The sequence below is a fragment of the Caloenas nicobarica genome, chromosome 4, assembly GCF_036013445.1.
Source record: "Caloenas nicobarica isolate bCalNic1 chromosome 4, bCalNic1.hap1, whole genome shotgun sequence".
Taxonomy (NCBI): Eukaryota; Metazoa; Chordata; class Aves; order Columbiformes; family Columbidae; genus Caloenas; species Caloenas nicobarica.
In genome coordinates this window covers 50428406-50452911 of record NC_088248.1, presented here as the reverse complement: position 1 = coordinate 50452911, position 24506 = coordinate 50428406, and the positions used below count along the sequence as shown (strand labels likewise).

Genomic DNA, 24506 nt, shown 5'->3' with positions numbered 1-24506 from the left:
CTAAACTAGAGTTATATTCAGCTGCATGTCTGGCTTTGATAAATGCCTCTATTAGCTGTGTTAGCAGAGGAGGGCATGCCAGTCAGAAAGGGCAGGCTGCTTGGGAGGCAGGAAAAGTGGCCTGTTTGCGTGGCTGGAGTTTCCTCAGCCCAGCAAGGGAAAACAAGGCAGCTGGGGAAGAGGAAGGTGCGTCTCTGTCTCTGGAAGGTGCAGTTACTTCTCCCAACCCCCTGCCTTGAGGGAATGTTGCACTTGCGTGTTTAGAGCAGCTCTCACACCTTTGTTGTGGAGGTCATGTGCAGAACCTGCCCTGCTAAGCCTGCTTCTGAAATAAGGAAGCAAAGTACGATTAGCTGCATTTCTAATTGCTGCGACAAGACTCTCTGCAGGAGGACCTGCTGGCTTCTGCCCACAGGCAGGGGAGCAGCCCAGGTGCTCGTGCTTGTCCTGCCTGAAGATCCTGTGAATGTCTCGGAGAGTGGGATGTGTGGGGGCTAGAAGGCTGGCTGGATTTGTCTTCTTGCCACCTGCCTCTGATGCTGGCTGTTTCTGATTAACCACTTCTTGTTCAGAGGTGTGCATGGCTTCTTTTCAGGTGTAGCTGAGGTGTCTCCTCAGTCATCTGAGCAGTTTTCTCTGCAAGGGGTAAGCACCAAGTGCCTTTTACTTGTCCTGTGGAGTGCCCTCCCAGGGCGTGAGGTGTTTAGTGAGGTGGGTCCATGTAGGAGCAATCTCAAACCATGGAGCTGAAAACTTCCTGTGGGGCATCACTGCAAAGGGAGGTGTCTCACAGCCAAGTTGCAGCTGCCTCTGTGGTTCCCCATGCTCATGCCTCCACAGATGATAAAGACAACCTTTGTTCCACTTCCTTTCTTGGGTTTGCCATGGGTGGGAATCAGCTGGCTGGCTCCACACTTGCTCTTTGTGTTGGGAGATTCCCCTTTCTCCTTTACGCTGCCTGCAGATGGAGTCGGTTTGGCTGCGCCTTTGAGTGCCGAGCTGGCGAGCTCCTGCATTCTGCCCTCCACAGTGCCCTTCCTCTGCCCCTGTCCCGTTTAGGGTGAAGGGTCTCTGGCGAGGGAAGGCTGGGTGAGAAGACAGTGGTTTCCCTCATGCAGCTGGATAAATCTCAAAGCCCCCACTCATCCCCTCCCCTCCTCTCCGCCGGTTTTCTGCTTAGTAACGTAGAGCCTCTGAGGATCCAAAAACTTCAGAGCAAGCACAGGAGCTTTGCATTTCTGCTTGAGAAACACACGGCATTGAAGAGTCTGTTGGTCAGCAGATGGCACTGACTCTGTTAGATGGGTTAGAAACAAACCACTTAGTTTGGTGGGGAAGCCTAATCAGTCTAGACCTTTCAATACATGCCTGGTGACAGTTAAGTTATTTTTCAGCCTCCAAGATGAAGCTGGGGCAGAGGAGCTGGTCAGAGTCTCTTATCAGCGAGGGTTTGTGGTGTTCCTATATATATGCCGAGAGTCCGTGATGCTTGCAGGGGACAATCGAGTCTCTGGTCATTTTTGGTCTATGTCTTTGAGAAAGACACTAACGTGGGTGTTGGCGTGGATGGTTTATTTTGCGAAGTGAGAGGCTACACTGCTAGCCTTCTTTTCCCCTGCAGCATAGCTGAAATGGGATCTGATGCAGCTTTCAGATCAGATAATTTAAAATTGACATTTGCCATTGCTAAACTTTTCATCTAACATGAGAGTGTCTGTTCAGTGAAGTGGAACAAAACAAGAAAGCATATGATAGCATCTTTCTGTTGAAAAATCTGGGAGGTTTTATACATCAGAGTAAATAAGTTGTTTCAGTGTGATTAACATGCAAGTTTGACACTTTGTTTCCTTGGGCCATGAAATGGCAGGACAAAGAAAATATAATTGAAAAGGTCTTAAATTCATCTCCATCATAGCATATGTTGTGTCATAGTGACTTTAACAAATAAGAGACAGAGTTGGAAAAGAGATACCCTTCAATGGAGGAGTCTGCCTCAGTTGATGAGGACTGGGTTAGGGAGCAATTAAGCAATCTGGACATCCATAAATCCATGGGTCCAGATGGGATGCACCCGCGGGTGCTGAGGGAGCTGGCTGAAGTCATTGCTGGACCGCTCTCCATCATCTTTGCCAAGTCTTGGGAAACGGGAGAGGTGCCTGAGGACTGGAGGAAAGCAAATGTCACTCCGGTCTTCAAAAAGGGCAAGAAGGAGGACCCGGGCAGCTATAGACCGGTCAGCCTCACCTCCATCCCTGGGAAAGTGATGGAACACCTTATCCTTGGTGCCATCTTAAGACATATCAAGGATAAGAGGGTCATCAGGGACAGTCAGCATGGCTTCACCAAGGGGAAGTCGTGTTTGACCAACCTCATAGCCTTTTATGAAGACGTAACAAGGTGGATTGACGATGGCAGAGCAGTGGATGTGGTCTACCTTGACTTCAGCAAAGCATTTGACACCGTCTCCCACAGCATCCTCACGGCAAAACTGAGGAAGTGTGGACTGGATGGTCGGGTAGTGAGGTGGACTGCAAACTGGCTGAAGGAGAGAAGCCAGAGAGTTGTGATCAATGGGGCGGAGTCTGGTTGGAGGCCTGTATCTAGTGGAGTGCCTCAAGGGTCAGTTCTGGGACCAATACTGTTCAATATATTCATCAATGACTTGGATGAGGGAATTGAGTGTACTATCAGCAAGTTTGCTGATGACACCAAGCTGGGAGGAGTGGCTGACACGCCAGAAGGCTGTGCTGCCATCCAGCGAGATCTGGACAGGCTAGAGAGTTGGGCGGGGAAAAATTTAATGAAATATAACAAGGGGAAATGTAGAGTCTTGCATCTGGGCAGGAACAACCCCAGGTTCCAGTACAGGTTGGGGAATGACCTATTAGAGAGCAGTGTAGGGGAAAGGGACCTGGGGGTCCTGGTGGACAGCAGGATGACCATGAGCCAGCACTGTGCCCTTGTGGCCAAGAAGGCCAATGGCATCCTGGGGTGTATTAGAAGGGGGGTGGTTAGTAGGTCCAGAGAGGTTCTCCTTCCCCTCTACTCTGCCCTGGTGAGACCTCATCTGGAATATTGTGTCCAGTTCTGGGCCCCTCAGTTCAAGAAGGACAGGGAACTGCTGGAGAGAGTCCAGCGCAGGGCCACAAAGATGATTAAGGGAGTGGAGCATCTCCCTTATGAGGAAAGGCTGAGGGAGCTGGGTCTCTTTAGCTTGGAGAAGAGGAGACTGAGGGGTGACCTCATTAATGTTTATAAATATATAAAGGGTGGGTGTCACGAGGATGGAGCTAGGCTCTTCTCAGTGACAACCAACAGTAAGACAAGGGGTAATGGGTTCAAGCTGGAACACAAGAGGTTCCACTTAAATGTGAGAAGAAACTTCTTCTCAGTGAGGGTGACAGAACACTGGAACAGGCTGCCCAGGGGGGTTGTGGATTCTCCTTCTCTGGAGACATTCAAAACCCGCCTGGACGCCTTCCTGTGTAACCTCACCTAAGTTTTCCTGCTCTGGCAGGGGGATTGGACTAGATGATCTTTTGAGGTCCCTTCCAATCCCTAACATTCTGTGATTCTGTGATTCTGTGTAATTAGACCAACTAATACTGTAAGGAAGACTGAGCAGGCTTCTGGCTAGGACTTCTGCACTTGTGTAAAAGAGATGGTTTTGCTTCTGCTTTTCTTTCAGACCTGCAGAAGACTTGTGTGTCTGAAAACATGTTCATTTTTCCCGCAGTGCTGGGTTTGCTGAAAGAGGATATTACCTCCCTGCAAGCCATGTCTTGCTGATATCCTCAGACCATTGCGTCTACAACAGTGTCACTACTTTAACAGATAAAGCATATCTCTCGTTTCTGCTCTCTTATGTTGTTGTAGATGAGAAACTGAAAACTGCGGTGAGTAAGGTCTGTGTGATAGCCCTTGAAATGAACCCAGTGCCCAGCATGAATAGGCACTGAAAAGAAAGTAGTCTCTTGAATTGTATCCAGTCACTGCAATCTTACGTGAAAGTCACGGACACTTTGTCCCTTTAAGTGTAGCTCCTCCGTGCGTTTGTCATAGAAAACGTTAACTGGTTTAGAAATCATGGTCAGGATCAGGTCACGGTCAGGTCATTGTTTTTGTTGTGCAGTGTTTGTACAGCTCACATGGGGACTGCTGATGGCTATGAAGGTTATGGACAACCACAATGGGAAGAGGCAGAAGCTCAGAAGAACCTGCCATGTCCTAACTGTGTGTCCCAGCCCTGGGAGAGGCAGGGAGGGGAAATTGCTCTTGCCAGGTAGCAGTGAACCTGCTGGCAGGTCCGTGCCAGTCCCTTGGGCTTGGCAGAAGGGCTGGTGCTGGGTGTGAGCAGGTTGTGGCTGTACTGCGAAGCCGTGTTGTGCCTCTGTCTTGGGAGATGTTTGAAATAAGTTTAATGTGAAAGGGAGTGGGATGAGGCACAGGGGGTTTTGTTTTGTTTTGTTTCCTCTGAAAGCAGTCTGTTGTGCTATAGGGCTGCCACAAACTTCTTGTTCCTTTTAATGTTTAAATAAGACTTGAGAGAGGAAACGGTCACAGAGGGACTAACCTGTTGGTCTAAGGTTGTGTGGGAAGTCTGGCAGAGCTGGGAATAAAATCAACACTGCTTGATTCTTCGTCTTATTCCATGGCAATCTCATGTCCTTTGTTTGCTTGATAGCTGGGGACGGTCTCCAGTTGCTTGTGAACGTGATGTGGACTTGCACCTGACATGCTTTTCAGTGCTACAGCAGCGCTGTGGCTGGGGCTGAAAAGCTGCCGCATAAAACATTTTTTTTCCAGGATGATACACTCCTTAGCCAAAGCTCTTTTTGTTTGCACATCCCTTAATTGTTACAGGAACATTCTGCTGTCCTTAATCATATCCCTGCAATTTGACCTGCATTTCCTATCAGTATTATCTAGAGCTGTTTAATTTTCTAATTCCTCCAGCCCAGTTTTCCAGATGTGCCTTCTGCATGCAGAAGTCACAACTGCTGTACTCCCCCTCTTTCCTCCTTCTCCCTTCATTTATGGGGCGTAGGAACCTGCTTGTAATATATTCATGTATTCTGCTTCTCTTTTCAGTTACACAGCCTGGTTCACAAGTGATCCCAGCATTGTGTTTTTTTTACTTAGATTTGTTATATCTTAAGGAGAAGCTAGGAAAGTGGAAGTGACTATTTTCAGCTGTGAGACACAAATTTAGAAAATCCAAAATGGGTCTTGGGCTGTCCAAATCTGAGCTTTGCAATTTATTTTATATTTTTTTAAAAAAAACCTTTATTGTTAATAATTAAATATTTGGCATTATCAACATATTTTTTTAGCATGAATAATTACCTGCTAGTTGTCCTAGAGAACAACTCTAGAGGGTCATCCGGGACTCCAGCGTGCTACTCTGTCTATACAGTGTATGGATAATGTTGGATGTTTCACAGTGGGATCCACAGCCCTTGACCAACAGTGGGATCATCTGCCCCCACTAGCCTTCAGGAGCCACGCGGGCAGAGGATGGATTTTCTCTCTTCCCCTTGTCCTGTGGGGTCCCTGTGATCAGATGGGCTTCACGGAGGTGGTGACACTCAGTTGAACAATGAGGTAGTGGTCCATCTCCTTTTCCAAGGTGTAAGCAGGTAGAGAGAGGGTGGAGGCATGCTCAGGTGTGAGTCAGATAACAGAGTAGGAATGCACACCTACACCTGGAGATCTTAAGTGGAGACATAGCCGTGGATTCCTCCATCCTGTCACTGTTTACAATCCCACTGGTGACTGGTAAAGTCATGGTCCTGCCTGGGGTGGACATGGAGCTCTGGGAGGAGACAGCAGGCTCCATATACCTTGAAGTTCAGCATCTGAAGGTCTCTTACCATCCCTGGCATATATCCTGCCAACACAACTGATTCCGAAATTATTAGTGTTACTGTCATGGTTAAATGCTCACGATCTGTGTTACTGGAGTGTACAGGAGCAGCAGCAGGCTGGGAGGAGCTCCATCCTGCCTCAGGTGTGGTACAAATGGAGCAGGCTTGGACCTGAGGCATCAGCAGTTTGAGGAAAGATCAAGAGATACCAGATGGACATGTGCTGTGGGGACTAGTTGTTGGTTAAACTCTCAGATTTCTGTTACTGAATTATTCCTTCAAAAAGGAGATACAAAGTCATTCCCATCTTTCTAAGCACCATTTAAATTCTTATCTTTTAAAGACAGGTGATATTTAGGTGCTTAATGCTAAGCACATCTGATAGTTCTTGTGTTTACAACCTATTCTTACGCTGCTATATATTTCTTGAAGATACATTGTTTCCAGAAGGCAACAGAAAAAACCCTTCAGATTGTGGGAATCCTTTACACAAGGCATTAACTCAATTTGTCAGCTGTCTTGCTGAGAACTTGTAGCCTGCGTAAGGGAACCATAACAAGATTGTCTCAAAATATGAGTGATGGTTTCAACTAGAATATCGTGGCTTTTGCTGTGGAGTGCCTCAGTGTGCTTGTTCCTTCTATGCCTTTCTTTGCCCAGCTCCAGTATGTAACATATTTCTCGTGTCTCTGGATGGAGACATGCTCTGCTATGTTTTTTACCACCTTTAAAAACTTTCCACCAACTTGCTACATAGTCCTGATAATAAGTGTTACAAAATTTTGAACTCCTAAACTGAATGGGTATGATGAGTGCTAAGAGAGAGAGTACGTAAAAGTCATAAACGTTGCATAAAAATATGAAAATATGTTTTTCTTAATCTGTCTGGCAATTATTATTTCTAGGATGCTTGTTTATATGTTCAGTCATGAGTTTGTGTAGAGGATTAGTGGACCTCACATGGAAAATTTCTGGTGGCTCTGGAAAAACAGGCGCTGATGAACTGTCTGTTGGGTTTAGCACTGATAAATAAATCTTCATCCGGGGCAGATGAGGAGAGAACAAGGGCTCTCTCCAAAACTCAGACCACAAACCAAGTAATTAGACCCTGCAGGTGGTCTGACTGTCCTTTGCTTCCTACTCTGTGGTGGATTTGTGAGAAAAAGGAGCAGTTACCTGACCTGGTCTTAATCCAGTATATACCTTAAGAACAACTAAAGCTGCAAGATGAGTGAATTAAGTCTGAGTATATGACCTCATGCCAACTAATTATCCAATTGTTTTGCTTGAACGTCTGTTGTTATCTGTGTGGATAGGGAAATTCAGCCAGGACATGCAGAGTGTGTTTTTGTATGCAAGTCGTGTTGGTTTTTGAGAAATGTTCCCCCTCAGCTCAGGCATGGCTATTATACATCCAGTCCAACTGTGCAATACTGTGCTATGCATTAGAGGGCAATGGGGTGATGGTTCTTTGTAGGACTGAAGAGTCAGTCTTCAGAAGAGGAAAGGTTTGTGCTGCAGCACCCATCAGAGTTTGCAGACATCACAGCCATGTGTATGGTTTGACAGATCCACACTCATTTAGTAGATCAGTTATGACTTTAATCTATGCACCACTACCTCTGATCTGTTCCTTTCCTCTGCAAACCTGTTGATGATGCCGTACCTTTGACCTTCATGCATCCTGTTGCCCGAGGCCTGGGTGGTTAAGCAGGTTTGGGAAGGAGGAGGAGTGCAGTACATTACAGGCTGGTTTTGTCTGGGCATTTTGGAGCCTATGGTTACCCTGTGTGTCGTTAATCCGCTGTATAAATACCCAGGAGAGAAGTGGAGGGAGCGGTTCAGCAAGCCAGGCTGTCTCGGTGTTCCCTCAGGGGCAGGTAAATCAGTTTATTCTCCGTGTAGCTCTGGGGCTTTGCATGAAGTAGCCCCTGGCTGCAGCTGAGAGCATCTCTGCCAAGGCCTGGGCGCGATACAGAGGCTGCAGTGAGGTGCGAGGAGGGGACGTCCCTAGTCCCTGCACAGGCGTGGGTTGTGCACCAGGAGCTTCTGTTGGCTGCAAGTGCATTTCTGTTCCCATGGCCGAGGTGTCCCATTGAGTTATTTTGTTGCTGAAAGCAGAGGGTCGGGTAGGGGCTGTGTTGGTTGGCTTTGCGCTTTCAGAGGCATCCAGCTGTGTGCGATGCCGTGCTGGTCGTGCAGCCGGGGCTGGTGCTGGAGACGGGGCGCACAGCTCAGGCCCGGCTTCCCCTCACTGCCCATTTTGTGCCAGGTGTCAGGAGCCGAGGCCAAGCCACCACCAGCACCACCCCTTGTGCTGGTGGAGGAGGGCTGTCCCATGGAGTGGTGAGGGGACACATTGGTGTTCGCTCCATGGCGGGGGCTGTGTGCCCTGCCTGGTGCCGTGCTCCTCGGTGGTGGGGCTGGGAGTGGACTGTAGGGGCCATCCCAGCCCGACCATACATGCGCCTCCTCTGGCAGAGCTTAGGCTGATACCTGGCTGCAGGCAGGGAATGATGCCAGTGGAGGTAGTACTGATCTTCTCCTTTCACAGCCTTCCCTGGCTCATCAGAGGACCTAGCGCCATAAAGGGTTATACAGCATTGCGCATCTATTTTGTGCAGCCCGCATTGTCTCTTGAAGCACCCCATGGCTTGTGGGAAGCAGCAGAGGCGGCTTCCGAAGACATCCCCGTGAAGGACCTGTATGGTCTTTCATGAGACATTCTCAGAGGTCTTTGCTCTCTGCCTTCTTGGGTGCTGAATTTGCTTTCTCCAATCTGAGATCTCCTTTGCAAATCAGAGGTCTCCTTGCCTCTCCTTACCCTACTGTCAGGCCCCTTTCTGTCCCAGGCAAAGGGTTTTCCCAGCTCTCCTGTCTGCAGAGCCACTGCTGGCTGGGACCTGTGCTCCTCAGACCTTGGACTTTCGTTCTCCTTGATTGAGCTGCTGTGTCTCTGCTCAGGCTCACACCTGCACTTTGAGGTAGCAGATTTGAAAATTAAGGGGTTTTTTTCTGCCCTTTTCTGGCATTTATTATTTCTAGGATGGTTGTTTATATGTTCAGTCACGGAAGCATATATGCAGGGTTAGTGGACCTCATGTGAAAAATTTCTGGTGGCACTCTAAAGTGCTCTCTCCGAAACCCAGGCCACAAACAAAATAATTAGACTCAGCAGGTGGTCTGACCATCCTTTGCTTCCTACTCTGTGGTGGATTTGTCAGGAAGAGGAGCAGTTACCCGACCTGGTCTTAATCCAGTATATACCTTAAGAACAACTAGAGCTGTGAGACGTGTGAGTTAAGTCTGGAGTATATAATCTCACCCCAAGTAATTATCTGATTGTTTTGCTTGAGTGTCTGTTGTTATGTGTGTGGGTAGGGAAATTCGGCTCTGAAAGGAGCCACAGAGTGTGTTTTTGAATGCAAGTAGTATTTTCGGTGGCATGACTCCGCTACTACATATGGATGTTATACAGTCTTGTACAACTGTACTTCACATGAAAGGGACATTAGCTAACAGAACAGTTATTGTAAACTAGGGGTTACTTATAGGACTAAAGAGCTACTCTGAAAGGGGAAGAGTTTGCTGCTGCAAGACCATCTCAATATTTGGATATGTTCTTCTGATGTTCAAGTAGATCCATAGTAGTGAGAATTTATGTACATTTTCTTTATTAACTCAGTTTTGTAGGTTCACTAAGACTTTCACGTTAGGGGTGTGCTAACTCAGCAACCCCCTGCTTGACTTGTCTTCACAGGGGCCAGAGAAGCCTGAATGTGCTTCTTTCCCCAAGGACGCAGCGTAAGGCGGGTAGTAGTTGGGAATTGTTAATTGAGGCTGCTAATTTTACCCTGCTTTTTTTTCTGAGAACTTTAAAAAAGTTGTGTTATGGCATGTTCACTGAAAGATTAGCTGAGAGGTCATTTAGAGCAGCTTTGGTGACTAGGGGATTGGTACCTCAGTAAAAATAATTTGGTAGCATTGGGATAGAAGCTTGAAGAATATTTTGTATAAGATTTTTTTGGAGGTAAGAGATGACGAATTAGGACTTCAACGACAGAAATAAGTGTGGAAAACATGCACTGATCCTTTCATTAAACTGGACACTTATAATTTAAGAGTGTGAGTGGAGCTTCTGAATACATGAGAGAGCAGTTAAAAAAAGATAACTGTTGAGCAAGGAAACTTTAGTTCTTGGCAACACACTGAGTAAATGACAAAGAATGATTAAAAGTGCTGCCATGTAGAATCAGGCTCATATGTTCTTGAATTTAATTTTTAAATAGCTTGGGTCTGTTCCCATTCAAAAGCCAAACCATTTCAGAAACTGGTGCATCTGAAACTAGTTTCAGAAGGTTTTTTAAAGGCCAGTTTCCATCTGCAGTGGTTATTTGCTCTGTGTGCCAAAGGTCTTACAAGCCAAAAGGTGTCTGTAGAATTGCACAGTGACATTGAAGCTTAGTATTTTTAAGAAATAACTCCCAAAATATTGACTACACATCTACAACTATAAATAACAATTTTGCTGCAGAAAAGAAGAGTGCGTTGTACTGACAGATATTGTATTTTGTGCTTTTTCTTTTTTTCCAGGTGGTTCACTTCCCCATGAAGAATCTTCACTGGTTGTGAATAAAGGGGAGGAATTAAGGCTGAAGTGCAACGAGGATGGACCCGTGACTTGGAATTTCCAGAACTCAGACCCATCGGCAAAAGCAAGGAGTTCCAATGAGAAAGAGTGGTACACCAAAAATGCAACAGTCAGAGACATAGGCAGATATGTATGCAAAAGCAAAGGGAGTATTGTCACCTCTTTTTATGTTTTTGTTAAAGGTAAATATCAATGAAGTCATTATTTTTGCTTCCCTGCTTCCCTTCTCCCTCCCAACATAATAGGACAGTAAATGCTGGAGGAGGGAATGAATTTGAGGTATAGAGGGAGAACACAGTCTGATAGAAAAAAATCTTCTTTCTTGTTCAATAGAAACAAAACTCACTCCCAACTTTGCTTGCAATGGCCTTTGCCACCTGAGCAAAGCTCTGAACAAGTTTCTCTTTACATTGCTGTTGTTCTGTGGTGAAATGTACCTGAGCTCTCTTTCCAGGAGTCACCTGAATCAGTTGTATGAGTCAGTTGTTCTGTGAAGAAACAAGTAGTATGTAGAAATGTCTTTTTAATTCGATGCCAGCCATCAGTATTGAGTCATACAAGGTTTGGCCCCAAGCTCTTGATTTACTGAGGCAGTTAGCTGAAGGATTTGGCTTTATGAGGCCATGCTCTCAGGCTTAAGCTGGCAGGCAGCAATGATTCCTCTGCCTCAAGCTCCTGATGTGCCTCGTGACTGATCAGAAATGCCTCAAGTGGGGAAAAAGTGCCTCTGTTCTGATGCATTTTCCCAATAATTTATTACCCTTCTTCTTTGCCCAGTGTTTTCTTCTCTTCTTCTGTTGACTTCTGATCTGTGGCTTCATCAGCTGTCCTCAAGCTGACAGTTTACCATGCCTGGCATTCCCTTTTCCTTTCCAAGGAAGACAGTTATTTTGCTTCACATAGCTCTAGAGGTCTTTCTTCCCTGTTTATGGAAGAAAGTCCTACAGCATTCACTTTCTTGGAGACTGCATTCATCGTTCTCCAAGACAGGGAGATGCCAGCACAGCACAGCGAAGAGTGTTTTCCAGAGGGAAGATACCTGACATAGTGGCCACACAATTTAAAGCGTGCTCCTTTAACTTCTCCTGAGCTGTCCAAACAGCCGGGTAGCTACCATGGATGAGTTTTCTTGACCTTTGTTTCTCTGAGACTATGACTAAAGAAAATCTGGCATTTATTTTACCTATATGTGACAAACATTGTTGACTTTATCTGCCACGACTGTTTTGCTGAAGGTCATGGTAATTATCTCAGATGGCTGTGATCATAGACATGTTTGTGCCTTCCATTACGTGAAAGACTCTTTCGCCTCAGGATAGCAGGCAACCCTCCCACTGAGCATGATTACCAAAGCAGCAGAGAAGTTTTGTGGCCCTCATGCAACATGTTGTTAATTTCTTTGCCTTAATTGTGTGAAAAATGTGCAAGCTTCACTTTGTCAAGTTTCTGGCAGTAAAATAAGTATATTTGTGAGGTTGGCCATAATTTTGCAATAGGCTGTCACTTAATGGCATCTTCCATCAACTTGAAGATGCTACCATGAGCTCAGCTGCTTGTGGGGTTGCCACAAGTACCCCATATGCCCTTTGCTTGTAGAGGTGGGAATGAAGAGAGAACAGGGCCAAGAACTTCAGTCCTGCACAGTCCCAAATGGCACATAAAATGGTGGCAGCTGTTTATCTCTTATGTCCATCTGGATTTACTAAAAATAAATTTTCTCTTCTCTGTGACCAAGGATGACACAGTGCTGACAGACTGTAGGTGCTTACCTCTTTCACCTTTCTGCTTTGGCAGCAAGTGCCTGTGTTGTGTCTATAGAAGCAGTTAATGTCCCTATCCAAGAAAGTTTAGTGAAGATCAAGCTAGTTTAGACACCTACATAAGGGAGAAAAATCTCTCAGTTTTTCATCTCAAGTCTTTTCAGAAGCCAGCAATGATAAGCACCACCACATCTTGTCTTAGAAACCTGAGGTATGCCCAGAAAGCAAGTGCTACCCAAGATGTTGCTTGGATGGAAAGCCGTGAAGGGAAGAACATGAGCATGAGCAGCCTTGTTTGTGCCTGGTTTCCCTACAGCAAATCCTTTCATGTCTTCTCACCATGATGTCTCCCTTCCAAAGGGGCATGGAAGATGGGAGGGCAGCACCCCAGCAATTCTATTTACCCCAGCCAAAGCCCTCCCTGCAGTTTCAGCTGTTAGTGAAACAGGTCTTTGTTCCTTTCTTCTGTTTACAAAACTTTTTTTTTTTTTTTCCTGGGGAGCCATAATTTCTATAAAGTGGAGATATCTTGGCTCTGTCCATATTGGAGAAAAAGTGGACTGAGAGGAAAGCAATCAGTTAAGTTTCAGTCAGCAGGGACATTTAGATGATCTTTTCTAGCCCATGCACTTCCAGCTCAGGCGTGACAGCTATTCATAGCATTTTTCTATCTCTGTGTGCAAAATATCACACTTTGGTTCTGTTCAGACATGCTTTACTCTTTCGTTTGTTAGTAGTCTCCATCCTCTAGTTCTAGGCTGATGCTTCAAAGCTTTTAGTTTGAGGGGGCTTCTTGGGCAGCAGTATCAAATGAAGTTAAAACCACACCCTCACTCTAAGGTAGAAACCAGCCAGTAACTTCTCTGTTCAGTGATGACCAACCTTCAACTTAGCATTTCCTAATTGCTTACGTAAATGTCCCATGCTTCATTTTCAGCCTGGTACTTCTTGTCTTAAACCGAAGGCACGTTGTCCATCACCTGTACCCAATTATCTCAGTCTTCTGTGTTATGTCGTGGTTTGTTGATCTCTGATCATTCAAGTTGCATGAAGCTAGTTTGCAAAACAGAAAGCAAGCTTCTCCCTCTGTTTCTACATTTCTAATTCATGCTACTCTACAGGGAGGGCAGATGGGAGCTGAAATAAGCTTTTATAGAGTGTTTGTCACTACACCATCCATTTATTTTTGTGTTTGCTGTTAGTTTTGAGGTTCTTAGCATTTCAAGGTCATCTGCTATTATGGGCTTCAACTTTGGTCGTAAAAGTGTTTAAAGTACAGGGGGTTCCGAAAAGATGGACCCAGTTTCAAAGCAGTACATTGGCAAATTTGGTCCATCTTTTGGAAACACCCTGTACTGTATGTTTGTGCGCTGTGTTTGGCTGAGATGAAACGCTTTAGAAAAGTTACCTTGTCAAAGATTACATGATGATTACATGATGACATATTCCTGTGCAATCTGCTCTAGGTGAATGTGCTTTAGCAGGTGGGTTGGACTAGATGATCTCCAGAGGTCCCTTCCAACCCCAACCATTCTGTGATTCTGTGATTTTTCAATCAGATATGCTGTTTATATGCCCAGTTTTTTTTCTAAGGAGGCTAAAAATAACCCCTGTTTTCAGGGAAGGGAGAGAGAGAAGTTGTTTGGTGCTTCCTCTGGTAGCAATGTGTGTTCATTTAGATTATGTATTTTACAGAAGTGAAAACCATAATTTAGGTGCTTTTCAACTTCCATTTGCTCATAAATTTCTTCAAAATCCTCCTGTGGGCATGAAACCTTAGAGCCTTGCCACTAGCTAAAAGCAAATTACTTTTAATGGTCTGTGAAAATCTGTTTACTGTTGTTGGGGGTGGAGAGTGGAGGTTTTGGAGCTAAACAAGGCAAAAAAAAAATCCATCTCCAGATGAAAAAGCAGTAAGATTATTTTTAGTGCACGTGATTCTTTAGCACGTGTGATAGTGAATGCTACTGCACATCTCCTGTTGTGCTGCTCATCTAAGACAAAATTTAATGTCTCTTGGTAAACATGAATTGGGTAATACTTGGTTTTACTGGCTGAATGTAAAACTTTCTTTGATCTGAGTGCCCAGTTGCAGAGTGAGGGTCATCAGAAGTTCTCTGTGCAATGTCAGCTTTTCTGACAGGTCTTTGTGTTTCTTCACAGATCCAAACGTGCTCTTCCTTGTTGATTCTCTGATCTATGGAAAAGAAGACAGTGACATCCTGCTAGTGTGCCCACTAACAGATCCAGATGTTTCAAATTTCACGCTGAAAAAATGTGATGGCAAACCTCTCCCCAAAAATATGATGTTTATTCCCAATCCCCAGAAAGGCATCATTATAAAGAATGTACAGAGGTCATTTAAGGGCTGCTACCAGTGCTTGGCCAAGCACAACGGAGTTGAGAAAGTATCGGAGAACATTTTCCTGAATGTGAGGCCAGGTAACACAGAATTTTCACCTCCTTGTAGAGCACCTGATATTCCCCTATTATCTCTCAGGAGCTGATGGGAAGTGCTGTGAAGCTTCACCTTGTGTCTTGACCTTGTCATGGGGCAGCTGGGGGCTGGGTGGCTCTGGAAGCTTTTTGAAGTCTTCTCCTACTCAAAGCCAGATGTGCTTGCATAGCAGGGAATTGCTCTGTGATGCTTGTGACTGCTGCACATGGTCCAGAGGAAGGTGGTGGGCTTGGAAACCTTGTTCTGGGCAAGTTGTGTGAGGGCACAAGTTGATCTCGTAACATTTGGCTTGTGGCTGTACTGAGCAGATTTGGCCATGATCACTTTTATTTACTGTTCCTGGTGATTTCCAGATTCTAAGAAATGTGATTTGTGCTGTTAACCTTTGAAAACAAACCAGTGCCCTGAGGTTTGGACAGGTTTGTGCAGGCAAGGTGGATATCTGAGTGGCTGACTCACAAGTCTGATACCCAAAAGTAACAGCAGAGGAACTGGCTGGTGGCATTGAAGAGAGATTCAGTGGAGAGGAGGAACCTGGGGGAGCAGAGGGCCCTGATTTGTCTCCATCTTCATGACTGCAGATGGTCACAACAGCAACCATGTGCCCAGATCATGACGAGGATTGCATTGTGGCTGAGCTGCGAGATGCACCACTTGGCTCTGCAAACCTGTTGATGATGCCGTACCTTTGACCTTCATGCATCCTGTTGCCCGAGGCCTGGGTGGTTAAGCAGGTTTGGGAAGGAGGAGGAGCCCAATGCCTGGCTGTGCAGTACATTACAGGCTGGTTTTGTCTGGGCATTTTGGAGCCTATGGTTACCCTGTGTGTCGTTAATCCGCTGTATAAATACCCAGGAGAGAAGTGGAGGGAGCAGTTCAGCAAGCCAGACTGTCTCGGTGTTCCCTCAGGGGCAGGTAAATCAGTTTATTCTCCGTGTAGCTCTGGGGCTTTGCATGAAGTAGCCCCTGGCTGCAGCTGAGAGCGTCTCTGCCAAGGCCTGGGCGCGATGCAGAGGCTGCAGTGAGGTGCGAGGAGAGGACGTCCCTGGTCCCTGCACAGGCATGGGTTGTGCACCAGGAGCTTCTGTTGGCTGCAAGTGCATTTCTGTTCCCATGGCCGAGGTGTCCCATTGAGTTATTTTGTTGTTGAAAGCAGAGGGTCGGGTAGGGGCTGTGTTGGTTGGCTTTGCGCTTTCAGAGGCATCCAGCTGTGTGCGATGCCGTGCTGGTCGTGCAGCCGGGGCTGGTGCTGGAGACGGGGCGCACAGCTCAGGCCCGGCTTCCCCTCACTGCCCATTTTGTGCCAGGTGTCAAGAGCCGAGGCCAAGCCACCACCAGCACCACCCCTTGTGCTGGTGGAGGAGGGCTGTCCCATGGAGTGCTGAGGGGACACATTGGTGTTCGCTCCATGGCGGGGGCTGTGTGCCCTGCCTGGTGGCAGAGCAGCGAATGGGCAGCGGGGACCATTTCAAGTGTGTAGTTTGCTGTGGCAAATTGAAGAAGTCTTTTTCTTAGTGACTTGGGAACTCTGGTATAATGAATTTTGTTGAATACTTAGTGAGAAGAGAACAAAAGTACAGGCATCTCTGGCATTCTCCTTAGATGACCAAAATCAAGTTGGTTCTTGCTGTCTTTGTTCTGTAACAAGTTTTTTTTTTCAACTTTTTTCAGTGGTGGCCAAAGAAAGCAGTTGATTGCCATAACTGACATTTCTCTGACATAGGAGAATGTAAGCTGTAGTATTGGGTTCTTTCATTGTTTTATGGGATGGAAGTCTGTACTTGCTCACTACAGCAGTGACTTCAGATGGAAGGGTGCTGACCTGGCATCCATCACCAGTGGACCACAGATGGTGGGCAGCTGTAGGTAGCCAGTGGGACCTGGGCACTCTGCCCACATTCTCCAGCTAGGGGGAAGCCTACAGTAAGTGGAAGCCTCTGCTGAAGGTCATCAGCAGCAAAGCAGTATTTTGATCCTCAGTGTTGTAATTACTGTGATGTACTGTTAAATCCTTGTCAAGTTCACCATGTAAAACTCCTACCTTCTTCTTGGCTGAAGACTTACGTGTGTTGGAGACCCTTTGGTGGGCATCGTTTTTGTAATGACAGCTGTGGTGTTCAGACCCTCAGGCTTGAGCTTCTGGTGCAGAAAGACAGAGAGGCATCCATGAAATAGGGAGCTGTGCAGGCGTCCTCAGACATCCACCAGCCCTGCTACGATAGCACAGGGAGTGTTCATTTCCACCCTTCTCAAAACAATGAGGGGCTTTATGGCCTTACAGCTTTTTTTAGATTGTCCGTAGATGTTACTGGCGGGTGAGAACACAGCACGCCTTCTGCACCAGCTTCCTCCTGTCTCTTGTGTACTACTGAATGCCGGAGGGAAATTTTTACGTGAGCCTTTATCACTGAAGAGAGCAAACATGTTTCTTTGTTCTCTTCTGTAGAACATGAGGAAAACATTATTGTTAAAGTATGAATGGCTGAAAAGCATGGCATTTTCCTAAGTTTCGCATAATTTACCTAAGAAGACTACAAAGCCTGTGTCAGAGGCAGGAAGAGAGTCTGGAAGGCCTTATCTGATGTGTGTTGCATTTATAGTTTGAAAGTGAGTCTTCCTGCATGAAAGCCCTAATGGGAAGTTCACTGGAGTCTTGTAATGAGGAAAATTTGAAGAAATGATGAAGAAAACGTAAAAAGAAACTGTAGAGGCAACAGAGGAAGAGCTGAAGACCTTCGTGGAGATAAGAGACACATAATCCTCAAATATACTTGACTGTTGAGAAAAGACACCCTGAAGCAGAACAAGGGTACAGCTAGCCTGTTGTGGAATGAATCATCTCATTGATGGTTCAACATTGTTCAGGTTTCTTTACACGAGCTGCTAAGCTCTAACAAGTATTATCTACCTTTAAGTATAATTTGAAGGGAGATTGAAGCAGAAACGTGCTTGTCGTAAAGGAACAACTATGTAATATGTTAAAGAAATTTGAATAGCTCTCAAAGGCCTGAAATCTTATTGGAAAGTTAATGACTGTTGATTTTTTATTCCCCCTTGGAAGCTCTGAAACTAATGAAAAGTAACCCACTTCTAAATTGTTTTCTAGTTCACAAAACTCTTCCTGTCATCACCTTATCCAAAAGCTATGAGCTTCTCAAAGAAGGGGAAGAATTTGAAGTTACATGCGTAATCACAGATGTGGATAGCAGCGTACAAGCCAGCTGGATTTCTCACAAAAGTGGGGTGAGTTCCTTTAATGGTATCACGTATGCCTCAGCACAGTGCACGAACTGTCTGTAGACATTCGCGTGCTTGTCTTGGGGCACCTGATGCTATAATATTATCGGTCTGGATTTGTTGCGTTTCCAAGGTCCCACATCCCACAGACTGGTGAGGGGGTAGCAACAACTGTCCCGTGCTCATGCAGAGGGCTATGAGGAAAAGCAGCCACACAGGCTTCTCTTCCCAAACAGAAATTAAAGTTAGGCTCTTCAATGTGAAGTTTAGGTGACCTCTGTTGGGCTGCCTAAATACGGAAGCACCGAGTGCCTACACATCACATTGCAATCAATGGGAGCTGCAAATATCAACACATGGACTGCAAATTACATATTCTAGTCGTTATCATTAACAGTAAAATACCTGCTAATTAGCGTGGGATTGTATGTGACAGGAATAGTAGTAAGCATTCGCAGGAATGATTAATTCATTTAAATTACATGATGTGCCTCACTAACTGGGAAACTTCTGAGAAATGAACCAGTGAACTGGCTTCTGTCTGTAGTGATCGATGAAGTTACTGCCTGGCATCACCAAATTAAATTATTGGCATGCTGAGTGCTCCAGGAGAGTTGGCTACCGGCAGCACAGCTGTTCTGCAGATGCGGGGCAGAGAGATCCTGTCCTCTGGTCAGCCACCGTGCAGCCAGCTCTGCCTTTGAAATGAGCAGCAGGCTCTGGGTTGTTTTTAAGGATGTTTCTTGGTCTTCTGGGTATACCCCGAAATGTAAATGAATTAAAAGCCCTTGTGAAGACCTGTTAGTAACTCCTGCAGTTTACGTTCCCATGCTAATTGGCTGGTCTTTTACTGCTAATGGTAGTGACCAGAATACGTAATTCATGTGTGTATGGAAAAAAAGGCTTTTGTGATGCTGTGATGTTTGGATAAATCACATCTCCCCAGGCATATCACGAACAGGAGGCCTGTTCCCTGGAGCCAAGTATGCCATGCTTAGCTAATCCACCAGCCCTGGCAGAGCTGCTCTCACTAAGTGCTCACTCCTCCAGAAATCTCACCTCGCAGCTCCAAGGGTTGAGGAGGTCTAAATGACATGGGACATGCAGATGGGGCTTTTGGTCCTGTGCCAAGGCCAACTACAAGTCCTTCATCTGAGAATTTAATTTATTCTATTGTTCCTCCCCTTTTCTTTGTTACAGTGTGAAGAAATTGGGGTCTTCCATTAAGGTTTTGTGCTTTATCACTTTTCATTTTATGAGTAAATCCACAAGGAAAATATTTCAGCCCAAATAATTTTGACCTTTCTGTCCTTCTGGTAAATAGCATGGGATGCTATCTTTTAAATATTGACTGTCAAATTAAAGTTTGTGCTGAAACAAAATACATGAAATTCGTGTTTATATAGATGAAGAATTACATTTTGTCCTGAACAGGTCAAAGCAAAAAAACCAAACCAAAACAATCCACTTTCCTTGTATGATTGAAGTTATCACCACTTCTGAAAATGAGGAGTCTTGTTATAAGCAAGCACATCCATACAAACCAAACTGCTATTTGTGATTATTATAGTTCAGGAGGAACCAGAATGACTCGAGAAAATTAAATTTATCTAGAACCTCTTGGCACCTCCAAGAATCGAAATCATTCTACTAGACAATCACAAATCCAGGTCTGTGTTTGGATTAATCAGTATAAATTTATCAGTCTTTCCACACCAAGCATTCTCAGAGAAACTAATGTCAACACCTCAAAGGATTTTTTCTTTCTTTAGTTCCAGCACGCATACATAGGCATGGAGTCATGATATACTCAATGCTTTGGAAGGAAAATGGAGTTTCCAGTTGCCTGTAAGATTAATAAATCTGGATTGCTATGGACCAAGAAGCAGAGTGGGTTCCAGAGCAAGGATGCCATGCAAAGCATGCTGTGAGCGGGTCTCTCTGCAGTGTGTCTGCAATGAAGAGGTGCCACAGAATCGGGACATAGAGAGACCCCATTTAGAACAAAGCTCCAGCACCTTAAATTCTCTCTTGTCATGCGCTGGAAAGCATTGCAACCCTTAGAGAGTTCAGTGACTTTTAGGCACCACTTGAGTGGTGAACCACACGTCAGAGTTGCGATGACTTTTTACAATTGCTGCAGCTTCTGAGCATTAGGAAGGACAAGACCTGGTGTTCATTTTGCATCAAGCCCTACAGCTAGGAGTGTTATTATTGCAAATAAAACCTTCTGTTGGTTCCTCACCTTCGTCAGCATTAGAAATTTAACCAGAGTAAGGTGGGTCTGGCCTTGGGCCCAACACATTTTTCTCCATAGGATTGAAATATTTGAAAAAAATTAGAGTTTCAGCTTTGTGGCTTGGGCTGGTCTCTCCCATTTGGCACTCCCTCTCTCTCCCTCTTCTCCCTTCCCCTGCCCACCCTGTGATATTCTTGTGGAAGAAAAAAAGCTAAAGAATGAGAGGAGGGGACAGGACTTAGGAGAGGACATTATCTCCCAAAGACAGCTGATCACACACTTGTTTTTCATGGAGAGATTCTAGTGACAGGTTTGTCGTGCTGGCTTATTATTCCGGTTTAAAGTTATGAATATTAATATAGCAAAGTTATAATTACTTCTATTTTTAATTTATCTAGGAAAGATGCCGCATACACAGTGTTTTAGATGTTAATTGTTTTTTACCGACAGATTGTTACAAGCAAAAGCAGAAATTTGGGTGATTATGGATACGAAAGGAAATTAACATTGAACATCCGTTCAGTGGGAGTTAATGATTCTGGAGAATTCACATGCCAAGCAGAAAACCCTTTCGGAAAAACCAATGCCACAGTAACCTTGAAAGCACTAGGTAAATAGTTCTTGTAGAAATCTCAACATTTCTAAGAGCAGGAGGTGGAAAATGAGAACACTGGGGAGCCCTCCCTTCCATCTCTCTCCTTTCCCCCAAACCTCAGTGGGTGAAGTTGCTTTATTAAAAGGTTATTGCTGACTGGTGCCATATGGGGTGGCTCAGGAAGTGTTGTGATGTGTATGACTACTTTAATTTCTATAACCCTTTGCATGCTATTGAAATGTGATATTAGAACAACCACCCAACAGTGTTTCCATCTCTCTGGTTTGTCTTATCCTTCCTGGTTTAATTTTAAATTTAATCCAGTCTTAATGAAGCAGCTAATATACCTTTGCCTGGTACTATCCCTATGCTTAAGTAATTTGACAGCACAAGCATGAAGCATATCTTTCATACCTGCCTTCCAAGCATGGGAAATTTCACTGACATTGCCTTATCAAGGTTTTTTACATAGTAAAAACTATATATGTACCTCTATTTAAAACAACGCAGTGAAGAACATTGCAGTGCGCGTAGGCAGCACGAAGTTGTTCCAAGTTCACCCCTGTGGCAGACCCACTATCACACGCTTCCATGGATTTTGGATCGTGTCTTTTAACAGTGAGAAAACTCCGTCCCTCCTCTTGTTTAATAACAGACTTGTTTAGAGTCTGCTATGTATTAACTTGGGTGACACACAGTGCCTTTCGAATTTTAAAGCTGCTGCAACCTGTTTATTTGATCAGTTAAGGACAAGTCGGTATAGTTAATAAATTCATTCTGAAGAAGTCTGTGTGGTTGGCTATAACCATTTCAGTTCTTTACCATTCAAGGGTATAGTAACTTGGGTAACAAGGGTGTAGCCTTGGATCCATTTTCCTTTCCAAATCTGTTTTTCTGTTGCAGAGATACTGTTGCAACTTTGCTTGTTTGGCTTTCCCCAGTAACTTAAAGAAAACAGAAATATTTGACCTATGCGGGTCAGATCTTTATGAGAGTAGCAGAGGTTTGAGTGCCCTTAACCTTGTTCTGCCATTCGAGAGGGTAGGGCTCATAAATGATGGGGATGTTTTCCTTGTCTTTTTACAGGAGAGACTAAATTCATATGTAAAAGAGTGAAACAGTGTGAAGTATGAAAGAAAATCTTTTACCCAAGGGGAACAATATGAAAGCTTTTATTGTAAGAGGAGGGAAGTTCTTAACTACAGAAATTCTTAGGACTGCTATATATGCAAATGCGGCTTTAAAAGTGATTGACTTTGAAAGGTCTGGGAACTAAAATAAAGCACAGCATTATAAAAAGTAGAAAATAAAATACCAAGTTTGTATTTAGTAAAATGCAAACTTTGTATATAATAAAAAATAGCAGAGAAAAGCCGAAGTCTGTCATTTTCGAGATACTTCGCTTTCCCCACCCTCTCAAATGTGACTTAAAATAAAAAAATCTGTCTCCTGGATGCCTTTCACTATTCATTTCAAACTGACTACATTTATCTGAACCGTGCCAGCTCCCAGGGTCCTGGGAAGTGGAGTATGGCATGTACCAGGGTGATCCTGGGATTGTATCAGTTTTTAAATTGCAGTGGCTTTGATATTAGCCAAAAGGTTTACAAGAAACAATGGGTATTTTTGGTAAATTTCCTAATTACTTTTTTAACAGTTGATTTATCTGATCATAAACAGTTTCTAGAACTGTTTTGGGGATTGATAGCACAATCATAAAATTTTATTTGCAAGCTCTTGAGTCCAATTTTGAATCTCAGTTGCATAGGGGATCCTGTGTTTATAAAGAAAATAGAAAAAAAAACCCTGTGAAGGAACTAAAAATCTTCAGTTTCCAGATTTAAAACCTTTTTTGCTTTTCTAATGATGGAGAGCATTTTAGAGCATACCTGCCAGCTGTGTATTTAGTTAATCTTCCTTCTCTGAAGCATCTGTTAAGTGCTTTGGCAGCTCCATATGCTTACATCAAGCCCCACAGGCTTGTTTTCCCAAGCTCAGGTGCCCAGCTGGCCACGGCAGTTTGATTACTAGAAAGTGGGAAGAAGCAGGCATCTGAGATTGACTTTTGGTCTAAATTCAAGCTCCCCCAGTAAATTGTAATTGCAATCTGCCTGTCAAACTGATAATTCCTGTATGAATTTGTGTAATATGACTGAAAAATTTGTCTTTACAAAGTGAGTAATCCTGAAGCTGATGAGTTTATTAATGAAATTAAAACCACTGTAGTAAGGATGCTGCTCCACATGATATGTTGGAACTGAATTGCACAATGATAAATGGTATCTGCCAAATAAAAGATTAAGCAGCAGTAGATGAACAGAAATGCCTTAGTTTAAGACAATTGCTATCCAGGCCTGTGGTCTTAGCACATTTTTCTCTAATTACAGTTTTCAATAGCTTAATTTGTAATGTCATTCTTAATTACACTTGACAAAGAAACCTTAAATACTCTGGTACATTGTCACAAATGATCAATTTATCTTGCTCTTTTCTTAGCATTTCCTTTGTACCATACAGTTAGTGACTCTGATTTTTGGAAAAATGTAAATACTTGAGTAGAATCAAACATGGGCTTGCATTTTCCTGAAAGCAAATAGAGGGTATTTATCACCAGAAGATGGAATTATTTCTGCTAAGGCACTCAAGACTGCTTTAAGTCCTGTGCCTCATTGCTATATATAGCTAGTCATCTTGGTTTGGGCAGATGAGGGTTCAAGTTCTGCTTTGTAGAAAAGGTTTCCTGTTTCACAGTTGGATGTTTGATCACTGATCTTGAAAGTAGTCTAAGTGTGGTTAGAGTACTGACAGTCTTCTAAATGGCCTGAAATTGTTTTTCTTCTCCTCTTGTGGCCATCAGCTAAAGGATTTGTCCGTTTGTTTGCAACAATGAATACCACAATAGATATAAATGCAGGACAGAATGGAAATTTAACAGTTGAATATGAGGCATATCCAAAACCAAAGGAAGAAGTCTGGATGTACATGAACGAAACATTACAGAATTCATCAGACCATTACGTCAAGTTCAAGACTGTGGGCAATAACAGGTAACATGAATGACTGTAAGTGCTATTGATTTCACTTTGGAACAGCAAACTAGAGTCTGTTCTGGAAAGATGGAAGTGGAGGTGGCAAGAAAATTGTGATTATAAAAGATCTTGTAGTCCGTGTGGTTTACCACAGTAACTGGTGCAAAGTCTGCTAACCTAGATTTGGAATAGCATTGAGCTAACCACAGCAGCTGAGGACCACAAACTCATGACTCACCTACAAGATCTCTTTCCTACCCGTTAAGCAAAAATAAGAATTAAAGAATAAAGCATTAAATAAGAATTAAAGTTGTTTGTGTTCAGAGACTCCCTCTGCCACACAGCAGAGCCCAATGCTCTGGACAAAAGCTTATGCTTTTATTTCTGCTGTGTGCTCTTCTCTCCTGAGCCCTTGTCCTCCAAAAATCCAGCGTAGCGCAGCGCCCAGCGTGTGGGGTCTGGGTTGTGTATCTGGGTTCCCTCCTCAGTGAGAGCAGGAGCAGGTGGTGGTGCCCGTGCGGGGTCTGAGCCTGGTGCTGAGCTGTCATGTGGGCAGACATTTGGGAACAGCAAAACTTTTGGATGCTGCAGTGCAAAGGCAGTCATAATGCAAGATAAGAGTGTCTGCATGGACGGCGTCTGCAGAAGAAGCTGGCATGCTAACCATTCC

The 24506-nt window shown here is 44.4% G+C and overlaps 1 protein-coding gene across 1 annotated transcript in view; it reads left to right on the top strand.

Annotated features, from left to right (window-relative positions):
* Positions 1–24506, top strand: part of KIT (KIT proto-oncogene, receptor tyrosine kinase) — a 55100-nt gene that overhangs the window by 9645 nt on the left and 20949 nt on the right. The window contains exons 2-6 of the mRNA XM_065633738.1: positions 10461–10700; positions 14442–14720; positions 17843–17979; positions 20663–20822; positions 23665–23854. Coding sequence (XP_065489810.1) covers positions 10461–10700; positions 14442–14720; positions 17843–17979; positions 20663–20822; positions 23665–23854 — 1006 coding nt within the window. The remainder of the gene's footprint in view (positions 1–10460; positions 10701–14441; positions 14721–17842; positions 17980–20662; positions 20823–23664; positions 23855–24506) is intronic.